We start from the raw sequence: 15,938 nt of genomic DNA on the forward strand, positions 1-15,938 counted from the left end.
TTTTCTTGAAGACTTATTGACTATAAACTTTTGGTAGAAAAGGGCAGAAAGATGTTGTAAAAGTAGAATACAATGATCCACACAAACATGCCTTGAAATTGCACGGTTTTTCTTTTACCTCGTCGACTAACACGGTCCGCCATTCATTGGCCGACCATGATAGTTCGCAAAGTAAAAGGAAAACCACGCAATTTCGAGGCAAATTTGTGTGGATCATCCTATTCTACTTTTAAAATATCTTTCTATATTCATATTCAAATGCTTTGTATAGACCAACTCAACCGATCCAAGGCAACGTGTTCTTTTAAACATGGCATTAAATTTACATGAATTCACCCTACATGACCCAAATCAATCAAAATTCGTCATCAGGCATTATTTGCTATCGTTGGATCATATGCTGCTTGGCTTAGCTTAGGCTGTGCCCAAAACTAGATGGCTGTGGCTGTTGGTAAGTGTGTTACTATGGGAATCCAGCCACACACAGTCACTAATTTAAACACTGTCTTGCCTTGTTATCGTTGATATGCTGCCTGGCTTAGCTTAGGCTGTGCCCAAAACTAGATGGCTGTGGCTGTTGGTAAGTGTGTTACTATGGGTATCCTAGGCTTGCTCATGTGTCAACCAAGCCACACACAGTCACTAATTTTAACACTGCCTCGCCTTGTTTGAATCAGTTTTGATCATAAAGTATAAGTTTCATAGGAATCTATTAGAATTAAGGGCACTACACAATAATTTAGACGTAAACAAGTTTTTGTCTTTAAGGCATTCAGGTTGACTCCGCATTTTCTGACCTGCCTTTCACCTCTGGGGACCCTGGTTCGAACCCCGGACCAGGGCTTTGCCTGTGATTTGGGTTTGCAGTCCCTACTGATGGGATTTTCCTCCCACATCTAAAGTAGACATTTCTTTAGCGCCTTCTCCAGCAACTCTCTGTTCGTGGCATTCATTACTGTAGAGCCAACATAAATGCATGATTTAGGGGGCCCAGTAAGCACAGCGGTAAACACTGCCATGAAATATAAACCAAGACGTCACGCCATTTCAGGTCGACTCCAAGTTAAAACACCAACATCATAAACGATCAACAAACACTGAACTATTCTGATAATTTGATGAACACTTAATTTAATGATCAACATAAAATCCTTTTTATGATAACAAATACAACTTTTTGGGTATACTTTTTCTGTGGCACAATATTTTTAAACAAATGTAACAAACAAAATCTTTTCTTCTGTCTAAACTTATATAAAACAATGAGTACTGATGAAAAAATAAAGATAAGGAAAATAAATTGAGTAGTATCAAAAACATAAACTTTATATGAAGTAAATAAAGTATTTTTGGCAATTTCTAATTGATTGGCAAAGACAAATGTGCATAACTGAACCCTTAATAAATCACTCTCCAGTACATTGTGAAGACCAACATCAAACACGGACTCTATAATCTTGTTTCTGGGAAGTTTTAAACAAAAAACAAAACCAGCTTTGATTTTTTTTAGGTTTTCAGACAAAATTTTCTGGGAGTTGATTTCATTTCACTAAAATGAAGCAATGTTTTGTTCCCTACCAAGCCTGTATAATACCTTTTGTGACGGCAATAATGAAACTAAATACAAACTCCCCTGCTTTACTATCCACAAGAAACAAACATCATACAATAATATACATTGCTTTCCCTGAACCAGCAAATGTTTTTAAAAGTTAACAGAAAATATTTACAGCTATTGTACATGTGCAGCATATGTGTAAAGAATGCTACAAAGGTTTGGAAATCATCACTGTATTCCCAGGCCTGATACTTCATGGAGACAACGAAGGCGATTGCCTCCATGCCCCCTGGTCATCGTCTTAAAAAAGCTCGAGTAGAAATTTCAATTTCCTCATAGGGTGCCCTTTACCAAGTGAAATGCCTTGGTGCCATTGCCGATTCAAAAACGAAGCTACAGGCCTGCGCCTGTATCCCCATTTTTACTTGTGATGTGAAAAAGAAATCGCCATAAAACAGGCCTCTATTTTTTTCTAAAGTGTCACTGAAAATCTCAGTAGGAAACCAAAGCAAAGTTTATATTACACAATATTGGCTTGATTGTACTGTCAGAATCACTTTAAACCATAGTTGAAATCTTCTTTAAAACTTTTCCCAAACTGCAACCACAGCATTGTGTGAACCTGCAACCACACCCACACCTTTACCTATAAAACTTCCCCTTTTGTTTTCATAAAATGTCTATTCCCGTGGCCCTTCTATAGCAAAACAGCCAAACTTGAAAGAATGTGGTTTTTGTTATACATTAGATCATACTTGGTAAAATTGAGGGTGCTTTTCCCTTATCAAAATTTCAAATAAAACCTTATCTTGGCCAGTTTTTAAGGCAAAATAACTTCTCTTTGCTTGCTTTTCTCAAAATGTCATTTTTCGAGTTGGATGTTTTGCCTTGGAAGGGATTCACGGTGAGGGACCTTTGTTTTAGTTGGGTCTGAGTTCAACCTCGGTCAAGTTGACTGCTTTACATGTCGGACAACAGTCGTAGTCCATCAAGTGAATAGTGTGTGGATGTTGAGGACACTGCAGACGAACTCGTCCTCTGCTTGCCTGCTTGCAGATGGAGCATAAAACCTTACATTGGGCTCGTTGGCAGATACATCTATTTCTTGGTGAGAGGGAAGACCTCCTGGTTTGGGATACCTGCTGGTTAAAACAAAAATGGAGAAAAGAAATGGTTTAAAACCCTTTTGGCCAGCCTTACGCCTAAAATGTCCTCTGTCATGTTTGACCCTGATTGCTTTCATGCAGGAAATGCCTTCCTTCTCCATGTTACCCTGAACAAAAAACTACTATTCTACTAAGAAGGGATTGTTATAAAGACGTCATTAATTGGTTATAACAATGCTAGTAGCCGATTTTTTAATAATCAAAATATAAATATAAGCATAAATCCATCAAAGTACTTCATTTCTTCTGGGAAACTTACAATTGAACGCAAAAGAAAAAAACAAATGTTGTTTCCGACCTCTGCTTTTCAACGATTACTAGCCGTCACTTTCTTTTTTTAAAAGAATGTTGGGACTTTTTCCCTTAGAAATTTAATCACTCTCTTTCTCAGTCTCATGCAACCAGTTGCACATTAATATGTTAACCTTTCAAAAAAACAAAAACTAAACAAGTTATACGGATAAGATAATATATAAACTACAAAAAAGCTTAAATATAATTCCTTGTTTTAAATCTTCAAAAAAATAAAAAAAGGTTTGTCGCTCTTTCCAAAACAAAACAAAAAAACAAGAAACATTGAACAAAAAAAGTATTCGATTGGGTCAACATTATCGTCACTATTAACAAGTTATGTCGTTGCTACATACCCTGGCCATGGCTACTGAGAGTGGAGGGGGTGATGTCACCTCCACTCGGGGGCGACTGATGTTGGCTGAGACGGGGAGGCTCAGTCTCCTCGCAGGGACCTCCTGTGCCTTTGCAAGAAAACCCGGTGGTGGAGATACACGGTAAGACGGTACATGGGGTGGGGAGGATGGTGGTGAGACCGGGCGGTACAAAGGCATCCCTTTCACCGGTGGCCGAGGTGCTGACGGTCCCCAGTTGATGCCGTACTGCGGAGCTGGCTGGCCGGTAGCCCCTTGCTGCTGCGGCTGCTGCTGTCGTGGGTCCCTGCTAGGCCACTTGTAACTGTAGGATTGTGACATCTTCGTTCAGAACTTTTCCTAAACTTAGCCTTGAACAAATAAGGGTCTCAATGTCACTTGGGTCTCGGTTGTTTTCCCAGATGATGAGTACAGACATATGTTGGTAAAAGTAAAGACTTTATTGTGGATCCAAAATTGAATTAACCAAAATTGAAAAGAGCATGAGTAACCAAAAATGACACGGCAAACTTTGAGTGACCACTGTGCTGTTAATGTGTGTGTTTTTTATGCAAGCGAGATGAACACATTACCACGCGGCCGGACGGGTACCATACCCACAACACTGTTGCGCATCCAACACGTGTGAATTCTTTAAAGCCAGTGTCATTGCACGGATGGGTGCACACGATTGTTTCAATAAACTACACTTGGATTGGGGGGGGGGGGGGGGGTATCTGCTTACTTCGGCATCTGAGACCGAGCATCTGCAAACTCCGCCGGTGTCCTTTGTGCAATACTATACCGAGGACATTATTTTGCATAGCCCCGGACACGATTGCATATGCAAAAGTGTCCGAAGCGGACAGTATAGCATGGCGGACACAATTGCATCTGACACCGGCAACTCGGTACCTTGGATCTCATCACCCTTGTTCTGATTTTTTAAGTAGGATATCAATCTTTCTCATTTCTGCACGTGTGATTTTTTTTTTTTTTCAATCAGATTCAGAACTACACAATTACTTTTTAAAAGTGGGCAAAACGCAGTGTACAATTGTATTGTAAATGTTGCGGCAATATTGTATACTATGGGAAATGCCCGGCGAAGCTTTCTAAAATACGAATTTCTCTGTGTGTGTTTTTTTTTTTTTTTCTCTCTTTCTCTCCCTCTCCCTCCGCCCGTTGTTTGGTGCACGCTAGAAAAGAAAGAAAAGGGGCGGGAAATCTAAATTTGAGTTATTATGCCATCGTCAATTGTTATAGGAGTTAAAATTCCCTTTTTTTACCATGTTCTACCTTCATGGTTTAAACTATCCCAACTTGAGACGATGCATACAATGTAGGATAAACATTATCATTTTCTAAAACATGTTTTGTATGAAAGATTTAGGTTAGGCCTGTGACATTAACGACACTGGAACTTTTCAGCAAGATATCCACTATGACTAGTTGTTTTCTCAACCCGAATTACGCTAGAAGATCCACGTTTCTAAAGAGGAAGACCCTGGGTATTCGAAAAGTCACACCAGAATAAATCAAAGGCCTAGACTTTCCAAGCCTGGGAACTTGCGTTTCGCTAAGATCCTGTTATTTCAAGGGAAAGGGCCTGGGTTTTCGAAACGGCGCACTGTAATTATACCAAGCTCCGAACAAAGATTATTATTCTGTCCGAAATGAAAAAGCCTGGATATATTTTTGAATTGGTATACTGGAAGTACCAGCTACAGCAGATTGAGCACACCGAGATTTGTAGCTGAAGTTTGCAAGAGTTTTTTCCCACATGGATCGTCCATGGATTGAATAAAATAACTGCTGGTTGATTTTCCAGTCATTACACAATGTTGGATAAGCGACATAAGATCAAAGCCGACGTGAAAACGGTGCTGGGCCAACTGTCCCTGAAGAAGTACTTGCGTCACAATGTTGCGTTCAGATGAACACTGTGTTTTTTTTATTAGGAAGTCAGCAAACCTGAACTTTATCACATCATTTCCTCCAAATCCCCAAAAGAGAGTTTTTCCCCGATCCATGCATAAAGTTACCACCTAGTCTCAGAGTTTCGTAAAAAAAATACATCGATTATTCTGAATGACCCCTATATTTAATCCTGGTGAACAAAATAAAAATACATCGATTATTCTGAATGACCCCTATATTTAATCCCGGTGAACAAAATAAAAATACATCGATTATTCTGAATGACCCCTATATTTAATCCTGGTGAACAAAATAAAAATACATCGATTATTCTGAATGACCCCTATATTTAACCCTGATGAACAAACAGCCTCTGATTTCAGAAGCTAATATCTACAAAGTGTCAGGCTGTGTGCATTCAGAAAAAATGCACAAAAAACACACAAACAAAATTATACCCAACAAACAAACCATCACATGCATATACAGCGAAACTGAAAAGTGTATAATACATCAACCCATGGCAAGCTTTGCATGCTGATGCCTGATTTAATTGATCAGATGGTTCCCTATACCAATGATTACAAATGTCCTGGTTATGTATTAATGTTAAAAGATATTTATTTGCTTTTAAATTATAAAGTCATTAGTTCAAAAATTGGCACTTACATTGTCCAGTTAAAATAAGTTACTTAAACATGACAAATTGTATTTGGAAAATACAGGAGTTGCTTATTAATTATTAATATTACTTTAAAAAAAAAATGTATGCATACACTTTTCATAAACACTGAACAAAATACTGCTTAGAAACATAATGATGTTGTGTGAAATATTGGGGTAATGCAGATTACACAAAATAAATAATACTGTTACTTGTTTTGAACAACTGCCTGATTTAATTATAGTTAATAAAAATACAGATTTGGCAAAGCAGAAATTCAAAACACAACTTGGTGTCTTTTGGATAAATTCATCCATCAAACTTTGAACAAAGTTCCCTTTTCTAAAATACAATTCAAGGTAATGTTAGTTTTTTTTTCTCCCCACACATCAATATGCCAAAATAACTTGGTAAAGAATTAGACTTTAAAAAAAAAAGCATTCATTCCAATCGGTTTAGTTGCCAAGATTCAAAAAAGAGTTTACAGCTGATCACACTGACCATGTCACCTTATTCACAAATAAAGTGACTTTGTACATTCCAGGGCACTTACTGGCAGGCAAGAAACTATAATTGTCTTATGAGAATTTCTACAATTTGTTTCAAAATTACCACATTAAAAAAGTCCCGAATTGTAAAGTGAATGGCAACAAAATAATAAAAAGGTGCACATCCAGTTCTTCATATAAAAAATGATTTTGCGCAAAATCCATAAAATGTTAGAATTAAATGTATGAACAGGTAACATGGTCTATATATGTACATGTGTGTTCATGTAAAAATGTTTGCTTACAGTTTGCATATAATTTTCATTAAACAAAACAAGTTGTCACAAGTGTCAATGGGTACAAAAATATAAATTTTAATGATAAGTTAGGTTAACAAGAAACAGCATGTCATGTGTAGCATATGCTACTGGCTTCCTGCTCGTTTTTGATGATCAGGAAATGGTTAAACAATGGAGGAAGAAATATATCTGTATCAATCTACTATATCTGTTTTTAGGTACTTTTTCAAAATGGCCACAGATATACATTAAACTTACAGGGTTTGAAGATAATGATAATGGAAAGCTTCCCTTCAAATAGTACTAACTGAGGTTGTGTAGTTTTTGAGAAATGAGTAAAACGAGTCACAAAATAATAGCATAACTGGTTAATACGTTTTTACATGCTAAAACTGAGACAAAAATTATTTGTTTTACTCATTTCTCAAAAACTACAGCACCTCAGTAAGTACATTTTCAAGGGAAGCTTTCTACTATCATAATCTTCAAACTGTGTAAGTGACCCTTTAACCAAAATTTTCTACTTGTAGCAGCTCTGTGAAATTTTAACACAGACCGACACATAGCTACACAAGTTTTACAATCAGCTTCAATGATCTGTGATTAAGTTTTGATTCAGCCAATAACTTCCTGCATTTAGTCATCATATCCAAATGGAGGATTTCTGCACCACCTTACCACAGTCAGTCTGAAAGTGTAAGTTCCCACTAGGCTAGACTCATAAAAACATATGATAATATTGGGCATCCTGTTTTTATTTCAGCATAGAGCAAAAAAATACAAAATCAAACACTCAAATAGTATTCACAATCAATAAAATGGCAGATTACACTTTGCTTCTTAATTTGTGTTTGGCCCTCTGGCTTTGACATAAAATATTGTGGTATTCTGTGAGCTTTGTCTGAATCTTGCAGACGAAAGGTCAGAAATCACTGCATGAACACACTCCTCAATTGAAATATTTAACTTACACATTGTGTGCGCTTCCGTTTAAAGTTTAAAACTACGGGTTGGTGCCACACATTTTTGAATGGGGCTGATGATGTGATCAGTATTAAAGGAGATCAATGGATGGGCATGACCTATGCATTTGCGTGTCTGCCTCCTGCACAACTCTGAGATGTTTGCCGAACAATAGTGTCTGTGTAAGCTATAAAATAACCACTAACAATTCTGACAAAGTAAAATAATAAGTCTTTTAGTTTACAACAAGTGGACTTAAGCTGTCCTAGCACCTTTCTTCGCAGCATTTCTAAGGAAGTTTCAAGAAACAGTTAGTTTAAAAAATTATTTTACCTTCAGAATCCAAGTAAGTATTAAGTAAAAATACGGAAAACAAAAACAAAAAAACATTTGTTAAAGGATAGGCCTAAAAAAAAGTTGGTTTAGAAATAAAGTATATAAACTTCAGTAAGAAAAACAAACGCTGAGAATGTCAGAAATGATGTAAATAAAGTTGTAATGTGAGGTCCATCCAATACCTTGTACGTGTACATCTTATTTGGCGTCTGTCGTTGGGTAGACAGGATAATTTGAAAATCAATAAAAACAAGAGGAGATGGGTGTGTGACATTCAACTCAACAATTTCTAAAAAATATGACAACCTTTATTTGTAAGGGCCTACAGGCATGGAATTGCATTTTTGGTAGGAAAAGGCCATTTTCATTTAAGAGCATAAATCTTTTTGAAAACCTTAAGCTCTGTGGGAAACTTCTAAAGAGGCACAAAGGCCAAAACTAGGGCAACAAAGTTGCAGGCCTGATAGGGATTGACAGGAGAATGTTGTCTTTGTGCAAAGGTCAAAATAATTGTATGTAGTCTGGCAGAGCATGGAGGTGGGCAGAGTAAAGGAAAGACAGCTTTTTGTGGTACAACAAAAACAAGATGACAAAAATAACTGATGAATCATTGCAAGCATCCTATCCTGAAAACAACCTGAAGTACAGACACTTAAAGCAAAATGCAGAACCAACAAACAAAGTATGAACTAGACCTTGCTTGAGCATTTTGAGGTATAGTTTAGTGGTGTGGAGTCCCAGGTTACCATGGGTTACCAACAATCCATCTTTCCTGCTGGTCTGGAAATGTAATTATTGCCAGCCATTGTGACCACACAGAGCACTGTGGTTGTCAGGTCAGGGTTATTAAAGTGGCCATCCATCTAGCAAATAACTACCTCACAATTGGGTTTCATTCTGGATATGGGGGGCAGGTGGTACCCCCTGTTGTGTCTACATTGTATGCTTGAATTCTTTAGAGTATTGTAGAGGGGGGGGGGGGGTACTTCTGTTCAGGAGGGAAATCGGCCAAGAGAAAAGACCAAGCGTACAGCAACGAAGTAGGAACATTGGGGTTAGGATACCCTCTGTACCTGTATAAACATGGAGCTATCCATGTATAAATAACTGCATAGCAGCTTGGAACATGCTTGGAACAAGTCCTTGCTTTATGCTTGAAGGTTGCTTCTAGGTAGAACACAGAGGCATCAATGGGTTTTGGATGAGTATCTTATATTCATTCAAATCTACTGTTAAATACTCACACCATCTCACACTAAGGACCGATTCTTCCTCCATGCTTTATGCTTAAAGGTTGCTTGTGTGGAGAACACAGCTAGGCATCAATGGGTTTTGGATGAGTATCGTACATGTACATTCATTCAAATCTACTGTTAAATACTCACACTAAAGACCAATTATATTTCCCTACTAACGAGAAACATTGGCAATGTAGAATGTCTGTTTGACTGGCAGGTCTACAGACGATGTGACCTCTGACGTCACTCGAAAACCATAACATGATTCGCGCACATACCGCCGGGTAAAACCTTTGTATTTCGGCAGCCAGTTTATGAAATCTTACCATGACTACGCGTCTTTTTTGCCCGGCAAAACATGACGTATAGTGTTTTGTCAACAGAGGGGAGGTTTGAATGTAAACATAGGTCACATCGTCTATTTGTGAGTGCAAACACAAATTTTAGCAGCGTAGATTGAAATAGGAATACTGTGTGGTCTTGGAGTGAAGAAGCGGGTTGGATCAGGGCATTAGTTGTGAGCCCCTTTAATGCTAGCAGTCCTATAATGTACTTCTTGCTGGCCCAGTCCAGATGGTATTCATTATTGTGTGCAGCTACAATCCTCAAGGTTGTCCAGTTTACTTCCAACTTTTTCCACCTGATCCCAAAAAAGAAAAGGGAGAGGAAAGTTGGGAAAGGAAAGTTGGGAAAGGAAAGTTCAAGCATAACAAGACACAGACACTACTTTCTTCATGCAAATAAATGGAAAAGCTGTTGAGAAAATATTATGTCAATTCTGTACTTACAGCCTACAGTAAAATGTACATGGGAATTAACATAAATTAATGTATAAAACTATTTTAATAGTTTTATACATTAATTTATATTAACTTAAAATTCCCCTTTTTCAATCATCTATCTAGTTTATTTTTAATAGCACAACATCAAACCAAGGAGGTAGAACTACCTCCACGATCAAACTAATCAGTGAAAGTTTCTTCAAATTCCATGGTAACTTTTTGGCCAAAAAGGAGAGAAATTGTTTTGGTATTATATCCGCTTTATTTTATCGAAATACAATGTAAGCAGCTTTTTCGAGGAGTCTCCATTTCTATTTTCTCGACTTTTGACAGCAAATTCCGATGTGTCATCAACTTAGGTGGATCATGGAGGTAGTTCTACCTTCATGGGTGGATTGACCAGTGCTTGTACACTAGTAAGCTAATGGAAATCAACAGGTTTTTTTACTTGGTTCTATGAAATTTATCATTTTGAAAGGAAAACTATGTCCCACAAACATGTATTAAAAAGCATTTATTTATTAAAAGATGTAAGAAGCTGCACCAAAAAACCCTATTGCCTCTGTACCCATAAAACTAAAGTAAATTAAGTTTGAAAGGTTTTTATTGTACACTAATACCGTTGATTGAACACTCTTTTGAAGACCAATAATAAACAACCTTCATAAACATTCTCAAATGTTCAAACTTGAGGCAACTGAACTTACTCTGTGGTTTAAACCTCTTGCTGACTCCTTTAAATTGTTCAGTTTATTCACAAGTTGTTCATGTTTGTCACATGTTACACAAGGTGGAACTGCAGAAAACAAAACAAATGACATTTAAATAAAAATTATGAACTTGTGATTGTTTCAAATACCAAAAAATCACAGAATGTTTAAGTCAGAATGATGAGTATTTCAACTGATCACAAAATACAAACATTGGCAAATTATAGTGCCCTTAATGTCAACTCTGATTTTGTTCTCTATTTATTTGTAATTTTCAACTTTTCTATATCTTGCTAAGCACAACCTAGTTTGCTAAACAGAAACAGGTTTACCAGCTACAACAATGTAATACCGAGGGTAAACTAGCTATCAAACAAGTTTGCATTGCTGTGACTGGTCCCTCGATAAATGTTTGCTTAATAGCAAACAAGTTTGTCAAGCAGTAATCTATGCTCATGAAATTGGTCCCTGATGTGGAATAAAACTGTGGATCTTCCCACAATGACATTATGTGATATTTTTCCCAAACATTTCAAACATGATTCAAATGTACCATTTTGAAGTGTTTCACTATCACATAGTCATAGTGAAACACTTCAAATGATAGTATCACTATCAGTCGAAATACAAAGACTTGAACTTCTTACTTGAACTTCTTTTTAATTTGTTTTCTTTTTTTAGAGGGTCAACGATGGTTTAATTAGACTAGTTTGTTATCTCCATCGTCAGATTGTGGTTAAAGTGTATAATTTAGAGAGTGCAGAAAACAACATTTTCCCACTTCCACATTTCCCATTCAACTTGTTTTTTGGCATATTATTACAAGCAGTTGTCAAAGATTATGATTTTACAGAGCAAGTGTCCCCCCCCCCCCCAAAAAAAAGGGAAAAAAAAAGAAAGAACAACAAATAATAACAATAAATAAACAAAATATCAAATAAAGAATAAAGGAGAACAAAATTTGTATAAATAAATAATACAATTTTCAACCCCGCCCCCCCCCCCCCCCGACACCCACCCGGCAAGTCATAGAAACAATAAAATGTCTTTCGTCTTTTCGAGTTGACACATTAATGTATGATGTTTATCATTCCAAATCCAATAAATAAACACATTATGACAAGCCTGTAAATTATTTCACAGATGAATAGTTTTGACAACTTACCTGCCTGTTGATTTACAGGTGTTTCTGTTTCAGAATCGGCACTTACTGCCTCTGTTGTGTGTACACACCATACTGCCACCAAACAAACAGCGGCCATCACAAAGAAACCCACCCGTAACATACGGCCAAGTTCATGGGTGGTTGAACCGAAGTTCTTCTTACTTTGTCTTGCTCTTGTCTCAATCATTGTTGATCAATCAAAAAGTATTCCAATCTTGAGGAGGGATGTCGACAGAAATTACACCAGTTGCTGAATAAATCCACAGAGAAAACAAAACACGTTGAACTTTACCCCTTCAACTTTTGAGGACCTTACAGACTGCCAACCGAAGGAAACTAAAGAAACAACGACTCGGCAAACTTTTCTCGCCACCCACAGAACTTCTGGCCGTGGGATTCCAACGATCTAGAGTAAATGAATGATGACGCATTGATTTTCCCGGAAATGGTTTGTAACTATTTTTTTTGACTTACTACGCTGTTTTAGGTACTACGTACACGCAAAAGCTATACCATATAGGTCCTGCTCAATCGTAGTATTTAAAAATATATACCAATGTCAATAGAGGGCGTGATCAAAGCCACCTCTCGAAGGTTTTTTTCTGTACACCGTGTGTGGTTTGTGTGATGGTGCCATCTCAATGCATGTAATGTGTTGATGTTGTGGCCCGTGCACACACTACACGTTACAGGCAAAAACAGTACACAACCGCGCGCTTGTTGATTTACGGACGTGGTGTACCGACCGGCTATCTGACCAGTTTGTTGTGGTAGGATTAAAACAAAAGGCATCAAAGCAAAGTTCACCTGTCTGTCCTGTGCCTACACAGCCATATCTAAATGGTGACAAGGGAATTACAGATTAATGTGAGCCCATTTTCTGTCTCTGTCTGGCCTCACAGCCTATCATCGATGGAGTGAAACGACCGTCTGTCTGTACTACTGTCACTGTGCCAGCGCCACTGCATGCACCCCGGTGTAGTGCATGGGTTGTGAGTACCGTGTATTAACTGTACGAGTTTGTGAGTTTTGTATGGGGGAAAATGGAGCTTTTTCAAACCGATGATCATTACATCGTTCAGGATGGACAGCATAGTCTTTGGTGCAGTAGATCGGCCGACGGAAAACTCATCCCTCAGCATGGTAAGCACGGTATCAATGAGTGATCACTGCATTGCATTAATATTGTGATTGACCCAATTGTTTTTAAAGCAGAGAGTTAACTGTTAAATCATGAAATGCTATCTAAACCATTCCTCCATGATCTAACTAAACAACAGTAACATTAACAACATCATCTAGGTTGTAGTAGTACAAGTTTCTACTTGCTCTATGTTTCTACATACTAGTACTACTATACTAAAGCAAATTAGCAGCTTGGTGTCAGTTACAGATTGTGCGACCACAGTCAGTGTATTTGTTGTTGCGTGTTTTCTCAGTTACTTATTATTTTAAATGCATGGACTTGCTGTACTTAAAGCTTAGCTGTAATTCATCTTAGTAGAGCTTCTTAAAAAAAAACTTAGCCCACCTTGTTAAAGCTAAGGCTGTGTATGATGATGATGGCTTTCTTTTCAACATCGGTTTTTACTCATAGATGATACCATGGAGCTATTTCCTTTTTGTGCCATGATGATACCAACAATAGTAAAATAAAAAAATAAAAGTTGCGATAATAGTTGCGAGAACCTTTTTCTGGTAAGCATTATTTTATTGGGGTTAGCTACTTTTTGCGCTTTCCGCCTTTAGCAGCTCCGTGATTTGAAATTGGTCCCAGGTTGTTGGACTCTTCATGGATGATGGATTGAATTAATACAGGCAGGGGCTTTTGACTTTGACAGGTTTATTAATAATAATAGTTGATGTGTGTTTACACACTGGCCAGTCACCAGTACCCCAGAGCCACATTTGCAGGCACATCAAGTGCACACAGCTTAGCTTATTCAGACACATGATTTTAGAGATCACAGTGTTTGATTTGATCTCTTCGCACAACTTTTTCAGCTGATTGTGCTGTAGTTTACTCTGAGTTGAGTGTGAAAATATAGTGCATGCTGTAATTACAGGCGTGCTCCTTCACGAGGGCAACAAAGGCAATTGCTTCCATACCCCTTGGTGCCCTTAAAATGCTCAAGTAGAAATTTACATCTTTAAATGCCTTGGTGCCCTTGCCCTTTCAAAGACGAAACACACAGGCTTGAATTAAATACTTATTTTCGTATTGGACAAGGAGTGTGGCACAAGACTGAGTTTGACCTTTAGAGCCCACTCTTTAATTAAAGGTCAAACTCTGAGTGTAAAATCTGTTTTAAAATATATAGTTCCAGCTATCGATTATCGTGATAATCTTTGGATCAAGGTCATGACTCAACAACCTAACTCATTGATAACAAACCATGGGAATTGTCTATGAATGGTATTACCGGTATGTAAAAACAGCACAGTTCTGACTGTGATTATTGTGATAATCAAACCTTCCGTTGCCATTACTAGAAAAAAGGTCAAGTAGTAGGGTTTGCCTTTAATTTTTTTTAGTAACTAGCCGCAGGACCTAGCCGCATTTCACTACATGTATTTCACCAGTTTTTTCACTGGTCCATATTTCTTATTAAATAGGCTTTTCATTTCAACATTAAACTTGCAAGCTTGACCAGGAGTGAAACCTCCCAAGTTTACTGGCGTTTGGCTGGCGGACCATTGTGTAGACCCTAGTACCTGGATAGCGTTGAATATGTAAATGAATGTTCAGTTATTTAATTTTAAAACCACTTCCCCCATGCAGCTCCCTCTGCAAGCTGGCTATCTGAACTCTGACCTGGGCCAAATGTCACTGCTTAAATAAACAGTAGAAATTATGGCGTAACAGTTTTCTGCTAAGCAAAGCGAAAATAAGCAGGGTACCAGTTACAGATTAGTACTTAAAAGGTATTTTGGCTGGTAACCTTAATCTGGTAAGCAAGATTTTGTTTAGTTGGCTAACTGTTTTTGCTCGTAGAAGCAGCTCCATAAAATTGGGCCCTGGGCAATGGAGATTGTTAAAAAAAAAAGTTGAAGTGTAAAAGTTCTTAATGTCCCCTTGTTCACAGGAACATTACAATCCAAGGGAATTTGCTTTGATGAAGATCAGTGCCTTTCTGTGTAAGACATAGGCCTAACAAATTTAGATAACCAATAACATATAATAAAAAATACCTAATAATTATATTGAATTTTCTGACAGGTAGGCCAACAAGCTTTATTATTAATTTTTTGCATTTCGTTCCTAAAACTCTATTACATGGTAAAAAACGCAAGCATTGAACTGACTCTTTTTTTTGCACCAACTATTTCTATGTAGGGTCTGCACTTGCGACGGCTTGGAACCCTGTCTGTCTCGGAACTATAGAGGGAGTTATTGGCAAGATCAAGGTTCATTCTGGTGAGTTGTACGTATGCATTACCAAGGAAGGTAGTAAACAGGTAGCACTGGTAGAACTGCTCACTTTAAAAGACTAACTAATTACAAAATAATAATGCAGCTTTCGTAGCAACAACAACTTTGTCAGATGTATGAAGGGGACAATCCAAATACTAAACAAGAAAGTAAGAAAATAGAGTTAGTTGCAAATTGCTTACACTCAAACGGATGGATATGTACCATATGCATGCACAAAATAATAAATGGCCTGATATTTGAATAACTAGCAGAGTCTTTCAAGAAACAGGTGAATGAACCCAGTAACAAAAGGTCGGTCTGTGATCAATACAGTTCAGGTTCTTAATGATCTATTGTTCACTATGGTCTCTGCTGAACAATGGCTACCTTGAGGTCATTGCAGGGAATGGCCATGCAGATTGAAATGTTTAGCAACTGTCGTATTATATTGTTCCTGATATCAAACTTGTGGTTGTTAATTCATTGTCATGATTGTCCTAGTGACTGTCCAGTTTATTCTAGGAACACATTTATATCATTACTCACTATTCAGTGTTCATTTCATCAGTTTGTCCACTGTTATCATTAAA

The 15,938-nt window shown here is 37.5% G+C and overlaps 3 protein-coding genes across 4 annotated transcripts in view; 1 reads left to right on the forward strand and 2 right to left on the reverse strand.

Annotated features, from left to right (window-relative positions):
* Positions 1-115: 115 nt before the first annotated feature.
* Positions 116-3,942, reverse strand: LOC139940775 (uncharacterized). Of its 2 annotated transcripts, none has more exons than XM_071937156.1 (2): positions 3,372-3,942; positions 116-2,697 (listed from the first exon to the last, which is right to left on the reverse strand). In XM_071937156.1, exons 1-2 carry the CDS (start codon positions 3,708-3,710, stop codon positions 2,479-2,481), a joined length of 558 nt encoding a protein of 185 aa, XP_071793257.1. In that variant the 5' UTR covers positions 3,711-3,942; the 3' UTR covers positions 116-2,478. The 2 variants fall into 2 exon arrangements, with proteins under 2 accessions (XP_071793257.1, XP_071793256.1); XM_071937155.1 differs by having other exon boundaries at positions 116-2,700.
* A 1,848-nt stretch (positions 3,943-5,790) lies between these two features.
* LOC139940924 (uncharacterized) lies at positions 5,791-12,350 on the reverse strand. The gene is made up of 3 exons (XM_071937324.1): positions 11,934-12,350; positions 10,766-10,854; positions 5,791-9,916 (listed from the first exon to the last, which is right to left on the reverse strand). The coding sequence occupies exons 1-3, from the start codon at positions 12,118-12,120 to the stop codon at positions 9,860-9,862; spliced, it is 333 nt and encodes a 110-aa protein (XP_071793425.1). The 5' UTR covers positions 12,121-12,350; the 3' UTR covers positions 5,791-9,859.
* Positions 12,351-12,557: 207 nt separating this feature from the next.
* Positions 12,558-15,938, forward strand: part of LOC139940728 (phosphatidylinositide phosphatase SAC2-like) — a 47,506-nt gene continuing 44,125 nt past the window's right edge. Inside the window, exons 1-2 of the mRNA XM_071937095.1 lie at positions 12,558-13,076; positions 15,271-15,351. Of these exons, the coding sequence (XP_071793196.1) occupies positions 12,977-13,076; positions 15,271-15,351 (181 nt within the window). The 5' untranslated portion in view covers positions 12,558-12,976. The remainder of the gene's footprint in view (positions 13,077-15,270; positions 15,352-15,938) is intronic.

The sequence above is a fragment of the Asterias amurensis genome, chromosome 8 (assembly GCF_032118995.1).
Source record: "Asterias amurensis chromosome 8, ASM3211899v1".
In the NCBI taxonomy this organism is placed as follows: Eukaryota; Metazoa; Echinodermata; class Asteroidea; order Forcipulatida; family Asteriidae; genus Asterias; species Asterias amurensis.

Coding starts and splice junctions, on each gene's coding strand:
- LOC139940775 (XM_071937155.1), bottom strand. CDS start 3,710: ATGTCACAATCCTACAGTTACAAGTGGCCTAGCAGGGACCCACGACAG. Junction 2,701..3,371: donor TCTCAGTAGCCATGGCCAGG/GTATGTAGCAAC, acceptor TGTTTTAACCAG/CAGGTATCCCAAACCAGGAG.
- LOC139940924 (XM_071937324.1), bottom strand. CDS start 12,120: ATGATTGAGACAAGAGCAAGACAAAGTAAGAAGAACTTCGGTTCAACC. Junction 10,855..11,933: donor ACCTGTAAATCAACAGGCAG/GTAAGTTGTCAA, acceptor TGTTTTCTGCAG/TTCCACCTTGTGTAACATGT. Junction 9,917..10,765: donor CAAGAGGTTTAAACCACAGA/GTAAGTTCAGTT, acceptor TTTTGGGATCAG/GTGGAAAAAGTTGGAAGTAA.